Source organism: Phocoena sinus, chromosome 6, assembly GCF_008692025.1.
Source record: "Phocoena sinus isolate mPhoSin1 chromosome 6, mPhoSin1.pri, whole genome shotgun sequence".
Classification (NCBI taxonomy): domain Eukaryota; kingdom Metazoa; phylum Chordata; class Mammalia; order Artiodactyla; family Phocoenidae; genus Phocoena; species Phocoena sinus.
Window position 1 is genome coordinate 42,518,658 of NC_045768.1, and position 22,709 is coordinate 42,541,366.

General features: G+C 41.9%; 1 protein-coding gene across 1 annotated transcript in view; it reads left to right on the forward strand.

Moving 5' to 3' along the window:
* Window positions 1-7,028: 7,028 nt before the first annotated feature.
* The window catches only part of GNAQ (G protein subunit alpha q), a 290,925-nt gene continuing 275,244 nt past the window's right edge, over window positions 7,029-22,709 (forward strand). The window contains exon 1 of the mRNA XM_032634848.1: window positions 7,029-7,859. Within this exon, the coding sequence (XP_032490739.1) occupies window positions 7,724-7,859 (136 nt within the window). The 5' untranslated portion in view covers window positions 7,029-7,723. The remainder of the gene's footprint in view (window positions 7,860-22,709) is intronic.

The window sequence follows — 22,709 nt, forward strand, 5'->3', positions numbered from 1 at the left end:
CTCTATCCTAGGTCCCATTCCATACGGTTGAAAGTACTTAACCCAAATCAGCTCTTAAGAATTTGTATAAGGCCAATGGGACCTAATCAAACTTATAAGCTTTTGCACAGCAGAGGAAACCATAAACAAAACAGAAAGACATCCTATGGACTGGGAGAAAATGTTTGCAAATGATGAGACCAACAGGAGATTAATTTCCAAAATATACAGACAGCTCCTACAATTCAATAACAACAACAAAAAAAACACAACCCAGTCGAAAAATGGGCAGAAGACCTAAATAGACATTTCTCCAAAGAAAACATACAGATGGCCAACAGGCACATGAAAAGATGCTCAACATCACTAATTATTAGAGAAATGCAAATCAGAACTACAGTGAGGTATCACCTCACACCAGTCAGAATGGCCATCATTTAAAAAGTCTACAAGTACCAAATGCTGGAGAGGGTGCAGAGAAAAGGGAACCCTCCTACACTTTTGGTGGGAATGTAAATTTGTGCAGCCACTATGGAAAACAGTATGGATGTTCCTGCAATCCCACTTCTGGGCATATATCCAGAGAAAACTTTAATTCAAAAAGATACATGCACCCCAAACTTCATAGCAGCACTATTTACAATAGCCAAGACATGGAAGCTACCTAGATGTCCATCAACAGACGAATGGTTAAAGAAGATGTGGTATATATATATATATATATATATATATATATATAAACACACACACAATGGAATATTAGCCATAAAAAAGAATGAAATAATGCCATTTGCAGCAACATGGATGGACCTAGGGATTACTTAATAAGTGAATGAGTCAGATAGAGAAAGACAAATAACATATGATATCACTTATATGTGGAATCTAAAAAAAATGATACAAATGAACTTATTTACAAAACAGAAATAGACTCACAGACATAGAAGACAAACTAATGGTTACCAAAGGGGAAAGGGTGGGGAGGGATAAATTAGGAGTCTGAGATTAACAGATACACAGTACTATATATGAAATAGATACACAAGGACCTACTGTATAGTACAGGGAACTATATTTAATATCTTGTAATATTAATAACCTATAATGGAAAATCTATAATCTGAAAAAGAATATATATATATCTGAATCACTTTGCTGTATACCTAAAACTAAGACGACATTGTAAATCAACTATAATTTTAAAAAATTTGACCACACAGACCCACAAAAAAGGAATTTGTATAAGGATGGAAAGATGGAAGTACACTGACAAATTTGGAAGAGGCCTTTGGAAATTTTTGTGGCTCAAATAGATTTTGGTAGGCTTAAGAGATAGAAAAAGAAAGAAAAAATGAACAAGAGAGATACCTTTATATCTAATTTTGTGGTCTGGACGAGATATTTTATATTCCTATTTAAGACTGAAAAGACATTAGCTTCCTAACATCTTGGTAAAATTCAGAATGGCAGATTGAAAATTTTACAAGGATAGTAACTAATTGAAAGGTTATGATTAAGACCATTTCAATCACTGAGAAGGCAGCACAACAGATACTTTAATTATGTATTTTTCATCAACGTGTACTGTGTTTCATTAATTTATCACACACTGAGTAATTAACAACTTTGACTATATATTGTGTCATGATCTCCGATGTATAACATGCTCATTACTGGAAATGAATTTGTGATAGGAATATCAACTTTCCTATAAAATTGATTTACATGGAATTAATACATGTTTCCATCTGGGTTTTAACAACAATGTTTCATCTTCAGCCTTCTTGATACCCTAGTGTGGCTAATTTTCCTTGGCGAACCCATTTGAGGCAAGATTTTGAAGCACAGGGCCAAGGAATGTTTTACAGAGGGAGCCAAGCTTTGGTGGGCACCATCTGGCTAAGGGAAAATCGGCAGACTGCCACTGGGCCAATATGTGGCCTCTTTGACTGGAGGGTCTCTTTTTCATTCATTCAACAAATGTTTATTAAGAATCTATTGATACTACATCCCAGGCCCTGTTCTAGGTGCTGGGTTCAGGAGTGAACAAAATAGACAAAGATCTGTGTCATTATTGAGGTTTACATAAGAAATCATCAAAGGGAGATGAGTGTAATGGGATAGATGATTATTTGATTTAAAAACATGGTAACAAAGAATGGGAAAGAAATCAATTGCCTCCATCAACTACCTGATTAATTCTAAAACCCAATCCTCACCCTGCTAACTGCCTTCCAGGGCCCACCTGAGATACCCACAGGTACAGCATGTTCCTATAATGTGGCATTTAAACTGGTTTAGGTTTTACAGCAATGAGGAGTAAAGCAGGTGGTGGAAAACATTGCCATCTGGGAATATGGGCGTGGAATTGCCAGATCTTGACCAGGAACTAAAATCCAGATTTCTGTGTGAACCGTTTGATGTTTAAGTTCTGGCAGCTAATTCAGTTTTTGCATTAGCACCGTTGGGTCTAAAGCAACCCTTCTGCAGCTCAGAGACCACCGAGTTTGCAGCCTTGGTCTTAGGCAGGAGAGTCCAGCATAGCCAGGGAGTCTCGGGCAACAAACAGATGGCTCCAACTTGTAGTAACTCTGGGGCAGAAAGGAAGCTCCTATACTAGCTAAGTCATTGTTGACCATTTGGGTGCAAAAAGGATTTTGATCATGATTTTCGGTGATCTGATACCTCACTATCTGATTTTAGTACACATTAATTCATTTGCTTATTCTTTTCTGGCTGAAACATGGTCTACTCAGCTTAAAAATGGCTCCCATATGGCCCGTCTTGTAGAGCCTTCCAGTGCAGTGGAACTTCGATGGGCTTCACATTGTGAGGTACAATGCCACCTGTGATAATGCTAACCTTGGATAAGCACAAAATAGGTACATTTGATTAGAGGCAGAGGATTACTTGTATGCATTACTAAAGGTGTTAGTGGAAAGATGTCACTGAGGTATTCTGCTTCATCTACAATATCTGTTTGGTGGCTTTGCAGTGTGGGTACTTCTCTTTCAGAAGAAAGTATTCTTTTTTTCATGTTTTTCATCTTCAACATGATAAGCCCTCTTTATTTCATCAAAAAATCATAATATTTCTGCTGATTTGAGAAATGTCCTCTAGGTGGCGCCATTTATAGCTCTCTGAGTCTCCCAGGGCTTGCTTGCCTGCCTTCCTCAAAAGCAAGGCCACTTTATTCCTTGGCCAGCCTGCTGTGCCAGCAACCTCTGCCCAGAGCAGCTCTTTCCCAGCTCTTGTAGGATCTGCAATGTTTTAGGCTGACTTCTAATTGATCTTTCAGGTGACCATTGTGTGCCTACCCATACTCCTTCAGGTTGCTTTGCATGGTGGCTTGACTAACTGCTCCTTCTTCCAAACTCCTCTAGCAATTCATTCTCTATACTGTAGCTTAGCAGCCAGTGCTTCTCATTTCACATTGTTGTTTTATGCATGCAGACTGCCTGCCCAAATAGATTATTAAACCTTTAAGGGCTTTGTATGCCTCAGCCATCTGGCATAGTGCACTGCCTGGGACAGGGAGTCTGCGAGTGTGTTTGTTGTTGATGTAGGTTTTGTATTCTTGTGTTTATTCATCCCTTACTATCCATTCTAGGCTAGGCACTCTTTTGGGTGCACTGAAAACAGTTATGAAAGACAAGGTCCCTGCTCTCAAGCAGCTCCTAATCTCAGGAAAGAGAGAGAGAGAGAGACAGAGGAGAGAGAGAGAGAGAGAGAGAGAGAGAGAGAGAGGGAGAGAAATAGACAATTACAGTGGTATTATAGTGGTGCAGTGCATGGTGTGAAGCAGCCATGCTCAGTGACTCTGGGAACAAGAGAAGTGCAGGCTTTTCCTTCCCCCCAAGCATCTTTTACAAGAGTGTGGCTGTGACCTTTACACTCTTTGACCCTAGGATCACTCCTGGAGACTGAACTATGCCTTTGACTGTTTTTCTTTGCCAGTACCCAAAGGACAGGATGACATAACAGTGGAGGTAGGATGTCACAGAAGAGGTGATAGTCTTTCCATTTTCCTCTGGTGTTCACTGCTCCTAAGGTTTTGTGGTTTGCTTTTCAGTTATCTAGTAATTGCCCTTGAGTTCTCGAAATGGTTTATCATCTCACTGTCTGTTCCGGGGTGATTTGAAATTGCTGATTTCCTCTTAAGTGGTGTAGATACATATTTATCGAAAACCTATTCATTCCAAATGTCCCCTTTCCTGTGAAGTCTTCAGTTCTCCTGAACAGAATGAATGATTCCTCCCTTTTTATACCTTTATATTTTACTCGTATCCCAACTTTAATACAAATTGATTTCATTTTCTTTTATTATAGCTGTTCAGAGCCCTAAGACGTTAAGCCTATTGAGGGCAAGGACCGACCATATTTTATTCATCTTAGTATCTCTCTTCTTGCATTTTCATCTTAGTTGTTTACATATGGTAGGCAATGAATAAGTCTGTTGATTTAATGAACTGGGACTTTGTAACATGATCCATGTTTAGTTGAATATTTAGCATATTTGCTTCTAGAACATGGTCAACAACTTCAGTAGTTTCTACATGGATTTTGTTCGCTGGACTTAGGTTGTATGAATATTTTCTTGGCAAATGCTTTCCAGATACATATGCAAAGGTTTCTGAGTAGATCTGGGCTCAGACTTGACATTTTCCTGTTTCCTTATTGACACTCATATATGACTTTATCGCTGTAGAGTGTTGGTTTTCCTTACTTCCTGATTTCTTCCCAATACTTGAAGGAACATCCTCCTATTGATTTGTCTAATCCATTCAAATATCTACCAAGTGCCAAGGAGTGTCCCTGATGCTAGGCATATAGGGGTGACAAAACAGACTTTTCTTGTTCTACAGTGTGTTGAAAGAATTTAATTCCTTTCATCAAAAAGTAGGTCAGGGACTTCCCTGGTGGTCCAGTGGCTAAGACTCCACGCTCCTAATGCAGGGGGCCTGGTTTGATCCCTGGTCAGGGAACTAGATCCCACATGCCGCAACTAAGAGTTCACATGCTGCAACTAAAGATGCTGTGTGCCGCAACTAAGACCCGATATGTCCTGTCCAAATATATAAATATAAATAAAAATAAAAATAAAAATATAAATATATTAGGTCAATTCAGTCAAAATGGAGTACCTGATAGCTTAATAGCATAGTTTGGGAGACATTTTCAAAAATCTCAGAGGATCCTTGGCAAGGAAACCAGACACTTATTTGAAGCTTTCTGTTATTTTTCTGATGTTTTGTATCTCTCTGCAATTCATGTATAGACATATTTGAGAGGATGCAAACTTATAATTAAGTTTTTCCCTTGAAGCCATTTAAAATTTTGGCATATTGAATTTCAGTCTTTAACTTCATTAGTCACTTAATTTTAAATTTTGATTTCACAGCGTTCACATAAAGGGGGTGAAGTTTGTCCTTTCTGCTTTCCTGGCCAAGGTGAAATTTAATTACAGTCGGCCCTCCTCATCCACAGATTCTGCATCCTTGGATTCAACTAAGGGATAACTGCATTTTCTAGGCCAAATATCCTTTTAAAAGGGGAGCCGAAAATATAGATCTTATGTCTGGATGACTTGTTTGATCTAAGTCGTGCTGTGTGTGTGTGTCTCAAGGGGTGGAAGTAATGGCAAATGAAAGAAGGCAGTCGCACACCCATCATCCAAGAATCCTATGTGCACTCTTGACCTATAGCAATAGTAGAGTCATGCCCTCACTTTACATTCTGGATCAGGAGGTTGCACTAGAGACATCTCAGAGAAAACATAAAATGTGAAAAAGGGATTCCCTTCTTAAGATACAATTTACTCTCAAGACCTGAGGCTCCATTAAGGCAGAAAGCAGTATGAGTTTCACCTCTTGTAGCTATTAGATCAAATAAAACTTGAACGAGCAAGGAGTTTTTCTGGCCATTTATCAGACACATGTTACAACAAAATAAGCAAACAACATTTAAAGTAAACTGCCTCAATCGAAAGTGGAAAAACAAAATACTAGAATGGCATTTTGCTGCAGCGATCCTGGTTTTCCCATTTTCCTCTTTTATTCTTTCCATTTCTTTTATTTCACATTACTTTGCATTTTCCCAGAAGTCATAATTCCATCTCGGTCTAGAATGGTAAAGTCGATTACTTGTCTGTTAAACATCGTGTGCCTTTCTCAAAAACAAGAGGAGAGCTTGTACAAAAACAAAACAACTTCAATGGCATGAAAAGTTGGAAGCTATCAGGAGACTCTTGGAAACTGGGCCGCTTCATTTTTCTGCTCAGGATTTAGATTTCTATCTCCAGTTACTTTGTGGACAGTTTCTCCTGTTAAATCTCCCCCGTCCTCCCTCCGCGAGACAGTGACAGTTCCTTCTCTTCTCCAGTCACACTCCACGACTGAGTGTATCTTATTTGCTACGACAGAACTGGGGTCAGAGGTGACGCGAGATACTTTCTAACCAAGTGGCGTTTTAGAAATAGGAACGGGAAAGAACACCGAACTGGGCAAGAGCCGCCCGGCGGAGCTGATCCGCGCTGCCCCGGAGCCGGGGGCGGGAGCGCCGAGGCCGTCTTCGGGGGAGCCGGACAGGGTGTTCACGGCGCCGGCCGGTGCTGGGGGCTTACTGGGCCGAGATCCCCGCCTTTTCGGAGGAGCCGCGGCCGCGTTCCGGGGCCAGTGGGCAGCTGGCGGGCGGAGGCCGCCATATTCCCGCTTTACCACGCCCGGGCGGCCAGCCGGCAGCTGCAGGTTGGCGGCGGCCCCGGCTGCGCCTCAGCGACCCGGCCCCGCCCCCCTCCGGGGGTGGCCGTGACCGCTGAGCCGGTGGGCCAGACCTAGGGCGCGGGAGCGGGAGCTGCGCTAGCGAGGGGAGAGCCGCACTAGGAGGCGCGCCGCGGCGGCTGCGAGCCCAGGAAAGCCTTTCAGGAGGGGCTGGCGGCTCCGCCTCCCGCTCCCCTCCTCCCACGCCCATCCCCTCCCTCCTCCTCCTCCTCCTCCTCCTTCTGCCGCCGCCGCCGCCTCCCTCCCGGATCTGTGCTCCAGTTCAGAGAAAGAAGAAAATGTGTGTGTGTGGCGAGGGGGAGGGCGAGCACTGAGCAGCCGCTCCGCGCCAGGCAATCCGGGCCGGGGGTGGGCGTCTGGCGGAGGCGGAGGCGGAGGCGAAGGAGCGCGCGGCGGCCGGGCGGGCGGGCCGGCGAGTCGGGTTTGGGCGCGAGCCGGGCGGTGGGCGCGGGCAGGGCCGAGGGCGCCCGGGAGCCGTGTCAGGCGGCGGCGAGGAGCGAGCGCGCCGGGCGCAGGGAGCCGTCGGCGGTCGCTCGCTGCGGGGACGCCCCGGTGGATGTGCTCTCGCCGCCGGGCGCACGGCTTAGGGGAGCCGCGGCGGCGGCGGCGGCGCGGGGGGCGAGGCGGGCCGCCCGTTCCCGGGGAAGGAGGCGCGGGCGTCTGAGCGAGGCCGGGCGCGGCGGCCTTCCCCAGTGCGCCCCCCGAGCCCGCGGCCGCCTCCCGCGTCCGCCTCGCTCCTCCCGGCGGCTCGAGCCGCCAGCTCCCGCCGCACCCCCGGCCCACCTAGTGGCCCCGGCCCTGGCCGCGGCCCCCGCGGCGGTTCCCCGAGCTCATCCCGGACGCGCGCCCGGGCGGCGGGGGCTCGGCGGCCACCGCTGCCTCGGGGGAGCGAGGGCGGGAGGGTGTGTGTGCGCGCGTGTGAGCAGGGGGTGCCGGCGGGGCTGCAGCGGAGGCACTTTGGAAGAATGACTCTGGAGTCCATCATGGCGTGCTGCCTGAGCGAGGAGGCTAAGGAAGCCCGGCGGATCAACGACGAGATTGAGCGGCAGCTCCGCAGGGACAAGCGGGACGCCCGCCGGGAGCTCAAGCTGCTGCTGCTCGGTGAGTACAGCCGGAGCCGGCCGCCGCGGGCCCTCCCGCCGGACCTGCGCCCCCTACCCACCACCCTCAGCCCCCAGGGACCGTGGCCCCGGCCCCCGGGCGCCCGCGGTTCGCCCCTGCCCTCCCCGGGCGCGTCCCCGGCCCCTACCCGCACCCTCTTGGGCGCGCGCGCGCGTACACAGAGACGCGCGCGCGCGTACACAGAGACGCGCGCGCGCGCAGAGGGGTCGGGGTTGCTCTGCTCAGGGCCTCGGCTTGTGCCTTTCGGTATCCCTAAGAGCTGTGCACTCGGGGGTGCGCATTTGTCTGCGGTGCTTCTGCGATTTGCTCAATGACACATTGCTTCGGGGAGAAGCGCGGGGGTGGGAAGGTGGGCAGGGGGGTTGAACTTCCAGTGTCGTGGCCGCGGCGCCCTGTGGGGTGGTGGAGTGGGGAGCTGTGCGTATGTGTGGCCCGAGGGTGGCGAGCGGAGCCACGTTGGGGTATGGCGTCCGGTGGGGTGGCCTGTGTGCATCCATTATTAGTGCTTTCCGGGGTCGGGAGCGAATGGTGGAACGGTGGGCTGACTCGCGACTGGATTCTCCGAGGAGCGATGAGGAGGGTGCCGGGTGGTTGGCTCTCCGAAGAAAGCGGGCTTGTGTATTCGCGGGGCGGGGAGGCAAGCCCAAATGTGTCACACGAGTGCTGTTCTCTAATCACCAGACCACCAAAAGGAGGGACCCAGAAGAGTTTCTTAATGGTGACAGGCGTGTTTCTCCACCATTCCTTCCAGATAAAGATGAGGGATACGGGAGGGTTGTGCTGTATGGTTGTTGACAGCGATGGGTATCTTTTGTTTAATGAGGCAACCCAGATGTAGGCCTGAATTCACAATAGTTACCAGTACAGCCTCAATTACTCTCATGGAAGCAAATAGAAACCTTTTGTTTAAAGCGGACGGCATTTTAATATCTTTGGAATCTGGGCTAGAAGGAAAACGGGAAGTGAACAGCAAAAATTTCCCTTTAATCTCTACAAAATAACCCAGCATTCTGCCTTAACATTAAGTTAGCAAGAAAATGCCATTTCTGAACTAGGAATTTTATTGATTATTATCTCTGAGAGAATGTCCAGAATCAACGTTCAGGCCAGCGCGACATAACTCTGAGCTATTGTGGTAGGAAGAACAAACAGCTTTGCAGTAACAGGCCTGAAAAATGTCTGCACTCGTGTTCTGGATATTTGCATGTATGATGAATAGACTTCTCAGACATTTCTGGAAGAAAATATTGTCAATTCTGATTTGAGAAGCACGCATTTTCTTTCTTATCTTGAACTTTCCATCTCCTGGTTCGAGGAACCAATTGCCTTTAGGACTGAACTGCTTATGTACTGGATCATTTACAAGAAGGAACAAAATACAGTGATTACAAATAGTTACAAATGGTTAACTCACATGCCCTGCTTAATGTCTTCATTTTGAAACCAGATTAGGTAAATGTGCACATGTTTATAAAGAACAGAAGGCAAACCCTGGATAAGAGGGGTGGACTTCAGGGAATGAAGCCAGGGAAGGGGAAAACTGCAATTGGAAAAGGAAGATCATTTTATTTTTTAATTTTTTATTCTCATTTTGAGCTACTTCTAATGGCTGAAAAGGTGTAGTTGAATGCTTTCTGAATTCTCAAGATTGAGAAGAAAATAGAGGGGGCAAGAGAAACGTATGGAGTTTAATGCATGATTAAGGGGAAAAGCGTGTGTTTTAGAGAGACTTAAGGGTGGTTTTTTGTTTTCTTTTGCCCTGTGTACAGTCTTTATTTGTTTCTGTTTAGCTGTGAATAGGGCATTTGAGGTCTCTCAGGCCAACCCCATTGCCTGAAAATGTGGCAGTTCTGGGTTCCTAGCAGCTGTGAGTTAGAGCTCAGGGGATCTGTCTGTCTGAGGGCCTAGGTTTGAATGTCTAGGAGGAGGACTTTGGGAGAAATGCCCGTAGATGGACACTTAATTACAGACTGGACTTAAGTAACATATTGTGCTTTTTTAAAAAAACAAACAAACATATTTTGCTTTAAAAAATGAACTTGGAGATAATTTTATGAGGAAAAAAAAACAGTTTACTGCTAAAATGGTGGTGTGGAGAACTTTTTTTCTCCCCTTCTTATTAGATTTTCGAGTAGGGTTAAATACAGCCCCACCCCAGCCCCCAAGTGTGGCCTATTAGAAGTGGTAGAAAAATATGACATCACTTTAACATCTACATTTATTAGCATTTTAAAACTATACAACTTTTTGTTAGAAACTCAATCCCTAGACATCATGTAAGATTTGCTACAGCTTCATGTGCTGGGTATGTTGCTTTTGTAACATAACTACTGCAGTACCTACACGATTTATATAGTCAGTGCCATATACTAAGTGTAGATTTGTGTGTGTGCTTGTAATTTTTGAGTCCCGGAGAGAAGTGATGGTTGATTTGAACCAGGGAAGGTATTGGGGTGGGTTTCCTTCTGAGCAATGCCTGATGATGTGCTTTTTTGATGCTGCTTTTGCACTCAGTGTTCATTCATGTAAATGATGCCCATCAAAAGGTTTACCAGTATTTTTAACTACTTTATTTAAATTGAGGAATCACCCTTATATTTAAATGAAATTCTGTGTAAAATTATTTTCAAAGTAAATTGTGGTTCAACGTGTGACACCATTTTAATGGATTTATTTGGCAGGGGCCCCTTGCAAAATATAAAATTAATTAGTTAATTTTATACTACGGAGAAATTAGAAAGAGAAAATAGTGGCTACCTGCCTAGATGAAAGTATGGCAGTAAAATTTGGGCTGCCTTGATACCTATCCAGCAATTATGCCGATATGTTCCAAATTCTACAGTACTTATACATTTTGATATTTATTGTTTTTAAAAAACGAACCCAGAAACCTACTACCATAAAACAGCATATTAAATTCTGAATTCTTGTTTTCTTTATTCATTTTCTAAATTCATTTATATAGTGTTTATTTTCTTAGACACCTCAAAGAAAACTGTTTGTTTTCTACGTAGATATGCAAAGAGAATATTTTAAGTTTTTATATACTTCCTAGATGTAATGCACATTGTTTCCTTTAATTAATACTTACGAATATTAACTAATTATTTGGTGGTACATAGGTCACACTAATATAATGTGTCTTTAAGTCTGTATAAAACAAGTGGCCTTGAATGCCTGCGTCCGGTCAAGGATATTCATGTTGAAATTTTCAGTTCCTTGAAGACACATTTTTTACCCCCATTAACCTGTTCTTACTTTACATGTTTTAGAAATCTTTACTCTTCAGATCTTAGTCATCAGATAGAAAAATTTAGCAAACCTTTTTTTATTGACTGGATTCCAGCTATTGAAGAGGCAAAGTTTAGGCCCGTTTTAGATGAAAGAATATATGTTCTTCCTCTTCTAACTGAATTACATATGTGATTGGAGATTTTCTTTCTATTCTAGACTGGAAGCTTAGGAGAGTAGGACTGAGGACTGATTCTATATTGTTCACTATTAAATCCCAGCTTCTGGCACAATCTCTAATTCATAGAATGGTCTCAATAAGTATTTGTTGAGTAATTAAACTTATTTGTAACCCTCCTAATAGAAATTGGGACCATAAAACAATGAAGACATAGAGACATGGGGAAATGTAATGTTTTTATTCTGTGGCAGAGAAAATCATGATCTTTAAAAAAAAATTATATGTAACTCTTTGAGCCAATTAAATACAAATGCATTCCAGGATAGGAAGTGTTAATGTAAGATGTTACATCACATATTGAACCATGTATTACAGTTCTGTGCTGGGTGCATTTGGGAATGATAACAGTCACACTTAAAATATGAAAGTTTACAGGAAAAAAAAAAAAGAAACCATACCATGTCTTGATGATTTTTTTTGTATAGAAGCTAGTTTAACCCTCTCATCGTTTTGCCATATACTTTTCCCCATGATACACTCAACAGAGTGAATTTTTAAATTCTCTAGCGTACAGGTGGTGAGCGAACAGATTTTCACAATTTACCTATATATAATTACATGAGGAGAACCGCAACGATTAAATTTTAAGAATTGCAGAAAGAACGTTTTTAATTTGAGCGATGTACATTTGTACTGAAAACTGAACAGTTACAGAGCAGAAGACACCTGGAAGGCTGGAAGTGCTCTGACAGAGTTAGACTGTGTGGAGAGCTCATGCATGCAGGTCTCGGTAAAAGCACCCACCCAATTACCCCTCTGTAGAGTTACTAGGGGAAGGATGAGGATGTTGATGCCCGAATTAACCTAGAGGTTAGTGGCTCTCTAGGATGGCTCCTCAGAGCCGCAGAAGGAAAGCTTCCTTCTGAGCAGCCCTAATAACAGAAGCTCCCTGGAAATACCATAATACAGTGTTTATGAGGCTGCTTTAAGACCAGCTGGTTTTCTTTTTGCTACTTTTTTAGCTTTGCAAGTGTTGAATATGTTGCTAAATGTCAGGATTTGTTTGGATGTGTTTCCTTTTTTTCTTCATTTTATTTTTTTGGAAACAAAGTACTTATAGTTTGTATCTGAAGAGTGAAGTGGCAGCATCCCTCATAAAAACCAAAACTGTAGCTCTGACTATATAACAAGGCGTTCAGAGTAAGATTTTTGCATTGAACCACGTAGATTCATTGTCTAGATCTGCCATATAACTGTCAATCTCGTACTTGTACTTACGTATTGTTTCTTCTTATGGGAATTTTGGGCGCAAATTAAAACCCTACTGAACAGTGAAGTGATCCCGTATGTATCTGTTCACATATTTTTAGGTAGGCTTAGGAAGGAGAACCAGAAGAATAATTTAGTGGCCATTTTGTTTATTACAGATAAATTTTATAGCTTCTTTTTCATTAAAAAAAATCAAACAACCTAGCTGTACCTTATAAGAGATGGCTTATGTTCAGTTTTCAGAGATGCCTATTAAATATAGTTATGATTTTTACTACAGATGAATTTTTAAGGACCTGAAACAGCTTCTGCAGTTGTGAGGCTGCCTGCTATGCTAAACTTAGCAGAAAAGAACCACATTTTTCTTCATGATCCAGGCAAACTTACACTTGAAAAGAAATGAACGAGATTTGCCAAGGATGATTTTGATTCCAGCATTCATATTAGTTTTTCTTTAAGGTTATTAGTTCTTTTGGTATTAATGGAACTGTGGATTGGGTGTTGTAGAGGAAAATTAGGGACCTCAAAGGGTACATCTTGCAAGAGAGAGAAGCCATTTTAAGAAGGTTAGGATTGCTTTCTCACTGAGAAGGTGGAAAGAATGTGTTTTCTCCAGACTCTCTCTTTTGGGTTGAGGGAAATACAAGTATTTGTAGCAGCAAATTTAAAGTCTAATTTTCTGGTTGAAGGGGAGGGTAGTGACATTTTTTTTCAAAGGGAAACTTTTAAGCAATGTTAAGATCTCTGCAGAATTGATCCTAGGGAAGTGTGAAATAGCAGTAGAAGGTAAAATGTGTGATTGTTGGTAATTAAATCTGTGACAATAACTGACTACAGTAAACATTGAATGTTTTCTCTTGTTCTGCTGAATGGAGTAACATTAAAGAAAGAACTGTTCTCAGACCCAAATGCTATTTTGTGTGAACAGCTGTTACTAATAAAATTATAGGAAGTTGTTCAACAATCACCTATGATTTGTTACCTTACTGTTATGTAAAAAACCTGTCTGATTTCTCATCTAACATGTAGTAAAAAGGAAAAAAAGGACCTAAACATGCTGTCGCAAATGAGTTCATAAATCCTAGGTGGTCATGAATCTGGACTTTATTACAAACAAAATAAATATCCATATTGCAGTGTTGAGAACCAAAGACTGAATTTGCTAAGTAGCTTCTGGGGTTGACCTTTATACCTAGCCCGAATTTCTGAAATCAGTGCCGAATATTTTGTTAAGAGCCTCATGTTTCAATTTTAAGAACAAAATTAGTATTATTTAAAAATAAAGTTATCAAGATATTTCAAATTCATTTATTCAGCAAACACTTGCCAGTTTTTGGAAAACAAATATTTCGTCTAAATTTTTTACCAGACATACCATAAGAAAGAACAGTTGTATATAGAATGCTGATCAAATGAACAAATATTAAGCACCTACTTTGTGTAAAATAATGTACGTGAGACACTCCCTGTTTCTTATTTGCCAGCAGGAAAGACTACAAGCACTTTTCACAGTTCTGGTTGTTTTACAGTTGATGCCCCCAGCCTGACATGTCCTTCTGAGTATTATCCTTCCTGGTTTTGGCTTTTCTATTGGCTCTTAATACAAAGAAAAAGACAAAATAATCTGAAGGCCATTCTAGACGCTTTCCGGGGATTACACAACTGGGGAGAGCAGACAGTCTTGAGAACTTGAACTCCTGAGTGATATATATTATTTCCTTGGAGCGAGCATATCGTTTTTTGCCTTTAACTATGAGAAACTGTTAATGACCACTTGCCCTGTGTTTCTAACTAAAGTGGAAGCTCCATGCGGGCAAAGGTAGTGGCCGTTGTTTCTTTGTAGCTCAGCGAAGCACCTTGTCTTGCTCAGTTTACAATCATTCTCTTGTAACTGGGGATTCAGTAACTGGGGACTTGTGGGTGTAGGAGGTGTCACGGGGGCAGGGTGGGCAGCTGGGTTCCCAGAACAAAGAGCAGTTGAAGGGAGTGAATTTAAATGTCTTGCTTTCTTCTAATGGGTATCATTGATTTGTTCTCCATTTACCACGCCTCTTTGTCATTTTGTGGGCCACTTGGGGCACAGTTAAAGAAATTCTGTCTTAAAGGCGAGGGCGTCTTTGTCTCCATGCCTGCTTCTCATGATTGTCTCAGGAGAATGATTCAGTTGAACGTTCTCATAATTGTTTCGGGTTAAAAAGCCAATTGCAGTTTATCCAGCAGTTTGAATGGAAAACTGTTACACAAGTCCTTTGAAAATTCTACACACCTTTATTACAGGATTAATCTTAGATTGTGAGCAGTTTGACTGCTTTGGAAGCAAATAGCTGTTTCAGGGAAGTGTGTGATGGCTTGTGGTGCAGTCGGGAACCAGAATGTTAGTAATGCCACGGTATTTCTGCAGTTTCACAGAAGGGAGCAATAATTGATCCACAAATTAAAGAAAAACAGCTAGAGTGAGACTTTCAGGCTCTATTACAGGAAGTGAATAGTGATGTTTAGGAACACGTTCGCGAGTATTTCTGAGAGATGGCCTCATGTTTTTTCTCTTTGGAGAACTGAAATCATGAATTAATTGCCTCTTTCCAGAATTTGCCCTCCCCCCCCTTTTTTTTTTATCACCATCACTTAGTAAAAAAATTGAAGTAGAATTTTTCTTTTGCTTCTTTTTTAAAAACTTTTTTCATCTTTTTCAGTTTTAGTGTTTGTTTTTTACATTTCCATTTGGGGAAGAGGCTGTGGGGCGACGGGTGGCGTTTTCCACCTATTTCCTGGTGACTGCAGCTGACCAGTGGTTTCTAGAGAGAAACGCTCCAGTGTCTCATCCACCCATTGTTCAGTCTTCCAGCTTTTTGCTGCAGGCCCCCCACCCCGCAAAAAAAGACCCTTCTGTGGAATCCTACCCACCCGTTTATTCTCTCTCACAGCTTCCTTAACCAATGCTAGGAGGGGTTCCTTAGATTCTCTGGTGTGTGCATTTCTTTAAGATTTAGGGAACTTCCACGTTGGTGCTTCTTTCAAACATAATGTGGTGGTGAGCTGGTGAGAGGGGAAGTTGGGTGCTTGAATGCATTAAAAGAAAGACACTTGAGAATGTGCTTTGAGGAGGTGATTAACTTTCTATAGTAACACCCTGGTCTGCAAAACAGAATACATTTGTAATCAAACAAAATGTAAAATTCTCCTTTTCCAGAGGATGGGGACTTGAGATTGGTGCATGGTTACCGGCAGAAAGCTAGCGAGCCTGTGCTGGATAATCTGTCACAGGGCACTGGGTTTCAAAATAGGATGCAGTGCGTGTACTAGAAGGGGAGAAGGTGCTGTGGGCCTGTGTTGGGCAATGGCGCATCTTCCTCATTTGATGATTTGAACATCCTCACCTCACTTAACTTGAGAGCTTTAAAACATCTCTTTCTAATTGTGTTTCTATCCCAGATAGTCAGGGAGGGTGGCATTAGCAGCAGCCTTTGCTTGCTTTATACCCAGTCAGTCTGAGAGGGTTCTTTGGTTAGTTTATTTTTTAAGGTAAAGACACAATGATACGTTCTTGCCACGAGAATTGATATTTTAGGAACTGCACCTTTCAGAACTCCTTTATTATATTACAGGTTCTTTCCGCAGATGGCAAATGCAATTTTCTTCTTGTCCTAAAGAGCTGACCCATTTCCTGCGACTTGTTCTAATAATACAGGATGACTTTAATTCTTGTTTCTGGTTTGCCCTTAAAAGAATGGCAGGGTACTTGTTAAGAGTTTAAGTCTCTTTTCTCTCTAACTCTTGTGATATATTTTTGGAAATCAGTAGATCATGCAAAAACAGCGGCACACTGGCTGTGTGAGAGTGAACAGGCTGGGACATACCCCTGCGGCTCTGCACGTTGGTGTAGCTGTGAGTATCTTTTCTGAAGCCTGTAACGGAAAGGCAGTCGGATACTCCTGCCCTGCCTTCTGCGACTAACCCACGGGTGTTTCGCTCCTTTGTTCCTTTACTATTTCTATAGAAAGCCGTAGAATGAAGAGACTGGACCAAATCTAAAGGGCTGTCTGAACTTTGAAACTTCCTCTGCGACGTTGCCATCTCAGCCAGTTTCCAGCCGCTGTCAGCCCTGGACAAGGGGCCTGAGCCTCAGCCTCTCCAGGAGTGATGGGCTACGTTGCGGGGCTCGGCCAGGTCTGGTGGGCTCCTCCTGGCCGCCCTCGCTCTCCGCTCTTTCCCCCGCAGGCAGGCGGCTAGGAGAGCGCTAGGCGAGAGCCCTGAGGAGGGTGAGCAAGTGTGCCCTGAGCCGCCCCGCCTGCCGCCCGGCACGCGGCTGATAGTCTCACTGCCTTCGCGGGGGAATGGTATCAGAAGCCTCCTGTCATATCAGCGTGGGTCTCTTGCTTCCTGCGGGAAGGACGACATCCTAGGAGACACGGAGGTGGAGCCTGCGAGGCGCAGTGTTCCTCAGCTGCCCTGCGCAGGCCTGGGTGTGTGTTCTTAGTCTCCCTGAGGCAGCTGCCTTTGACTCAACCCTCCTCCTCCTTATTCTTCTTCATTGGGCCTTAAGCAGTGCTTTTCACTAGCCTGCAAGATGCTCAAGCGCATTTCTGCCCTTTTCAGAGAGAGCAGGTTGGCCCTTTGAGCCTGGGCACGGGGAGTGCCTCACACACCTTGGTGGAGCACTTTGGGGGCTGCTTTGTATTTGGAGCCAGTCCGTCCCTTTTCCATGGCCTTCCAGGAAAGATTTGGAATTAACCCTTAGATGGACCACTTGTGTCCATTTCTTCTTCCATTACTATGCTCATTCTTTTCCCCCTTGGGGCTTTAAGTTTTTAAATTAATTAATTAATTTATTGGCTGCATTGGGTCTTCGTTGCTGTGCGTGGGCTTTCTCTAGTTGCGGCGAGCAGGGGCTACTCTTTGTTGCGGTGCGTGGGCTTCTCATTGCGGTGGCTTCTCTTGCTGCGGAGCACGGGCTCCAGGCACGTGGGCTCAGTCGTTGTGGCGCACGGGCTTAGTTGCTCCGCGACATGTGGGATCTTCCCGGACCAGGGATCGAACCCATGTCCCCTGCATTGGCAAGCAGATTCTTAACCACGGCGCCACCAGGGAAGTCCCAGGGTTTTAACTGAAACCAGAAGAACAGATTAAGGGTGGACACATTCATAATATGAAGTAAGGAGTTTTCATATTTGATTGTTCTAAAAAACATTTATAATATATACATATAAATTGCTGTGACCTAGGAACGGCCCTTAGTTGTCATGACCGTGGTCGGAGAAATTTTAAGAAAGCAGCTTCCTGTGTCTCTTGTCTGCATTCTGGAGAAAGGGCTCTATGACCACAGAAGGAACAGCTAGACTTTCATCCTGGCTCTGGAGAAACATTGTTACAGAGCCCAGTTCCACTGGAAGTGCCAGGCAGGCGTTTGGTGTTCCTTGACCCCTACTTTCCTTCTGGCCCATGGCCTTCTCATTATCTTATCAGCTCCAGGCTGGCTTACCTTGATTTCAGATTTGGAGTTGGACAGGTGCAGGGGAAAAGGAGAACAGTTGCAGGCGACAGAGGGTGATGGGGGATCTTGAGGGGCTTGGCAGGGCACAGTGTGTTGCTCCTTGTAGGGGTGGTGTACCGTGTGTTCCCTAAGCTCTGGAGGGAAGGAAGGAGAGCAGAGGAGAGGTGCCCTGTGCTGTGCGTTGACTTGGCCGCATTGATCAGGAAGAGCCCAGCCAATGCAGCTTCCTCTTGGCAGCTCCACTGCCCAACCCGGTTCTTCATCGTTGTCACATCTACCGTGCCCTTCCTCTCCCAGATGCTGGGTTGGGAGGTGAGCATGTGTAGAAGACTGGGTTTTATGGGAGGCGTTTTTGTTGCATGCACTCTCTGGGTCCTCCCAGAGGTGGTTAGATAGCCTAAAGCACAGAGTTCAAGTCAAGCTGTGTCCTGAGGAAAACCATTCACACTTTAAAAAGAAAATTTACAACCAGGCTCTTCCAAGTGTCCCCACCCCTCCACCCCGTTAGCTGTTTAAGGTGATAGAAATACATCTGTTACTGTATTGAGAACTCTGCTAATCTGGTGATGGGTTATTAGGATGTCTCTTGCCCAGGAAATCTCCTTTTATGTGGCATGCTTCTACAGTAGAGTGCCTTCTCAGTTGCCCAAGGCAGTGAGTAGATAAATGGTATCATGAGATATTCTTGCCAAGGGGATTCTTACTCAGGTGGAGCCAATGTAATATAGAAGTTGTTTGTAATTTTTAGCTGAAAAATGCACCTGTGTGTTGGTTGTGTTCTCTTAGGAGCTGTTCACATTCTGGGCTATAACATTCCAGGTCCAGGGAGCAGATTATTCAAGGTCCCTAAAGCCTATTTACGACCAGCATTCAAATGGGCTTCATTTGTCCATGATAGAATTAAGAGGACTTCTTGATTCAAAATGTAGGTAAATATATTTTGAATACTTTGAATAATTTGAGAGCAGAGCTAATGAGTGCTGAAACAAAAGATACTTGAAATCAGCCTCTATTTTTATTACCAGTCACTTCCTGATGTATTAGGAACTAATGAATTACCATAGTACTGGCTCCTCTTGGAGCCAAACTTGGACCAGACATGGATTCTAGAGATGGAAGGGCCTTGATGGGTTCAAGAACTAATGAATGGGATGTCCTCCGAACATCCTGGTATCTCCTGTTACATGTTGGGTCACCATCTAAGATGTTATCTGAAGCATATTAGAAATGACTAAAAAATTTGGGGCAGATGTCAACTCTTGTAATGAGGAGTCCCATAAGTTTCCCATCTTCTGGTTGGAGAAGATACCTGTATGTTGCTTGATCAGTTTAAGAAAAATAATTTGTATTTCCCCATCCATACAATTCTTGACAAAGGGTTCCATTTTAATGGAGGAAATCATGACTTCATTAATATTTCTTTAGGGAAATCTTGACTCCCAATATATTTTCACCAGAGTCACCAGATAGGTCCTTTGAGAAACACATTTTCTGTAGTCCTTTCCGCTCCAGACCATGCTTATTATGGGAAGAGGGATTCTTGTCTAGGGTTTTTCTGTCTGTGAATTGCTACTCAAATTACAATGTATCCTTCCCAGAATTCATTAATGCATTGTGCATCTCTAGTACTGAATCACAAGGTCACACAATGATTTGCCTTGTTAAAAATATTCTTTCTTTGTATTATATATCTTCAAGCAGTATGCTACTGCCTGAACTTAGATTGTTTTTTATTCTCTTTTTGGAATCAAATAAAGAAGAACACTTGAGATATGTATCCTCTGATGGTATGGTTGCTTTCTAAAATAGTTTAAAAAGTGTAGTAATGAGACAAACTGTTGTACTGAATAGACAAAGTTTGAGTCAAGAAGTGTTTATTTTCTTCCATTTAAGAATTTTCTTACATTGTTAAGAAATACATTATATTGTTTTCATGGCCTTTGAATTGACAGCCCATGTTAATAATATTATTTTTTGTTTTATTTTTCAGTGATTTTGAAATTTTATGAATAATGCAGTTTCTTAGACAAAATATGAAAAAAATGTTTGAAAATGTATCCATAAGTTTATCCAGGACGTACCGATCTAAGAAACGTGATTTTTTTGTTTATTCCTTTCTAGTCTGCTTTCTTTTTATGTTTCTTGCATGGATGTAATCATACTGTACAATTTAACATTATGTTGTAAGCATTTTCTATGTGGTTATATAAGCTTAATATTTGGAATTATATAATATTTTGTTAGAGGAGATATATTAATTTGCTTGCTTACTTTTTTTTTTTTGGCATTTAGCTTTCTCCCAGTGTTGCCATTTTCTTTTTTTTTATTTTATTTTTTTATATAGCAGGTTCTAATTAGTTATCTATTTTATACATATTAGTGTATATATGTTCCATTTTCAGAATAATGCTGTGATGAAGTTCTTGGCATAGATAGCAATTTTTTTTAAAACACACACACACACTTTTGTTAGATGAAATGTTACTTCTAAGTTAGAGGATCTGAAAAATTTTATAGCTCTTGATTACACACAACTTAAACATATTGTGAAATGATTGTATACAGTTTGCAACATTGTATTATAAGATTATCAGTAAATTAGTAGGCAAAAGTACATAATTAAAACATTTACACTTATTTAATCACTAGTAAGAATGACCATTTTCCCATATGTTTGTTTCTAGTTGAATTTCTTATTTTGTAAGTTGTCTCTTCATTTCCTTTGCCTATTTGTGAGCTCCGAACACACAGATGAAATTAGCCTTTTTCATATTTACTTCAAATAACTTAACCCTCGTCTGTTGTTTTTCTTTTTCTTTGTTTTGTATTATTTAATACAGAAGTTTTTAATTACTTTGAAGCCAAATCTGTTGATCTTTTGCTGTTCCTTTTTAAAATAAAAATCTTAATTCGGTTTAGATACTCCCTGAAAGCCAGATTTACTGTTCTTGTCATGGGTGAAACTAGATTGAATGTAATGTTTACGCATCACTGTTGTGTGATTCTTTTTCTTTCAAAGTGAAAATAAAATGCATACACATATAAATTCACACTATCCCAGATTATACAACATAAGCTGTTCTGTATGTAATTGGCTTTTCTCGTCCAGTAATATGTAATGGATATCTTGCCATGTAATATAAATCCTTTGCATCACAGCTATGGCTTTTTAGTGTTGCAGTGTATTTTTTTGTCATTGTTCCAGTGTGTTAGGAATCATACAGTGATGTGCTGCAGCTAGCTTGCACCTGCTCATAAAAGCCAGTTCTGTACATTTCTTCTCAACTCAGCATTCACTGAGTTCATTTTGGTAGCTTGAAATTAGCCGTGATGGGAGTACTCATGCTGCAAAAATTGGCTGATATTACGAATACGAGCTCCCCCCACCCCCGCCCCTGCAGAACTAGCTGTTAAAGATTTGCCAGCACACTACCATTTACGTATACCTGACCCTGTTGATATGTATCTCGTTTGAGTCCATTAAATTCCTTTAATCGTCAGTGCTCTAGAAAATACTGTAGGGGATCGATCTTTGCACATTTATATATTCAGATAAGTTCCTCAGAGTTGGATCATCAGCCCAATGATAGCCTTATTTAAAATTTTGATACACATCACCACCCTGACTTTCAGAAAGGTGGTACTGGTTTATTTCCCACCTCTAGCTTATGTAGTAACTGTTTTGGCACATTTTAGTATCATTAGAATTTTGGTAATCTGATGGGCTAAAAAAGAAAAACCTTGTGTTTATTTGCATTGTATTGAATTAATTTCTATTATAAAGTCTTCATTTTCTTTTCTAAACTGCCTATTTACAAAAATAACAAATGCCTCGATTTATTATTTAGTTTAGGTTTCAGGTTTACTTTAGGTTTAGTTAGTTTTTTAGATCACTTTTAGTTTCAACTTTAATGACTGAGGTATTTCTAGAAAATTGACCTTTTTATCTACAGAAGAATGGAGTGTCCTAGGATGAATATCTGCAAGGGAAGAAGAAAAAATAGAACTGATAAGGTTATATGACATGTTTAGCTATGTGCAAAATTGTACTGCAACACAAAAGCTTTTACTTGTAATGAAGTCCAGTTTATATATTTTTTCTTTTGTTGCTTATGTTTTTGGTGTCACATATAAGAAACTGTTGCTAAATCCAAGGTCACAAAGATTTACCTCCATGTTTTCTTCTAAGAGTTGTATAGTTTTAGGTTTTACATTTAGGTCTTTGATCCACATTAAGTTGATTTTTGTATATGGTGTGAAGTAGGGTTCCGATTTCATTCGTTTGCAAGCGGATATGTAGTTGTTGCAGCACCATTTGTTGAAAAGACATTCATTTTCCATTGTGTGGTCTTGGTACCCTTATTATTAATTTATTTTTGCCTTATCTTTATTACTTTCTTGCAATTTGTCTAGGTTTATTTAGTTGTACTATAAAAATTTTCTTGAAATAAAATTCTTAGATTATTTATTTTAACATTTTCTTGATTTAAATGAGAAGTGTTTAAAGCTTTGAATTTTTCAACTTGTTACTACTTAGTGTTCATATCATTCTTTTACAGACACTATAAAATTATGATTTTTATTTTTATCTTTGAACCAGGATTGTTTAAGACAGTAAAATTTTCCAAGTGGTTGTGATTTTTTTTCAACCTTTGTT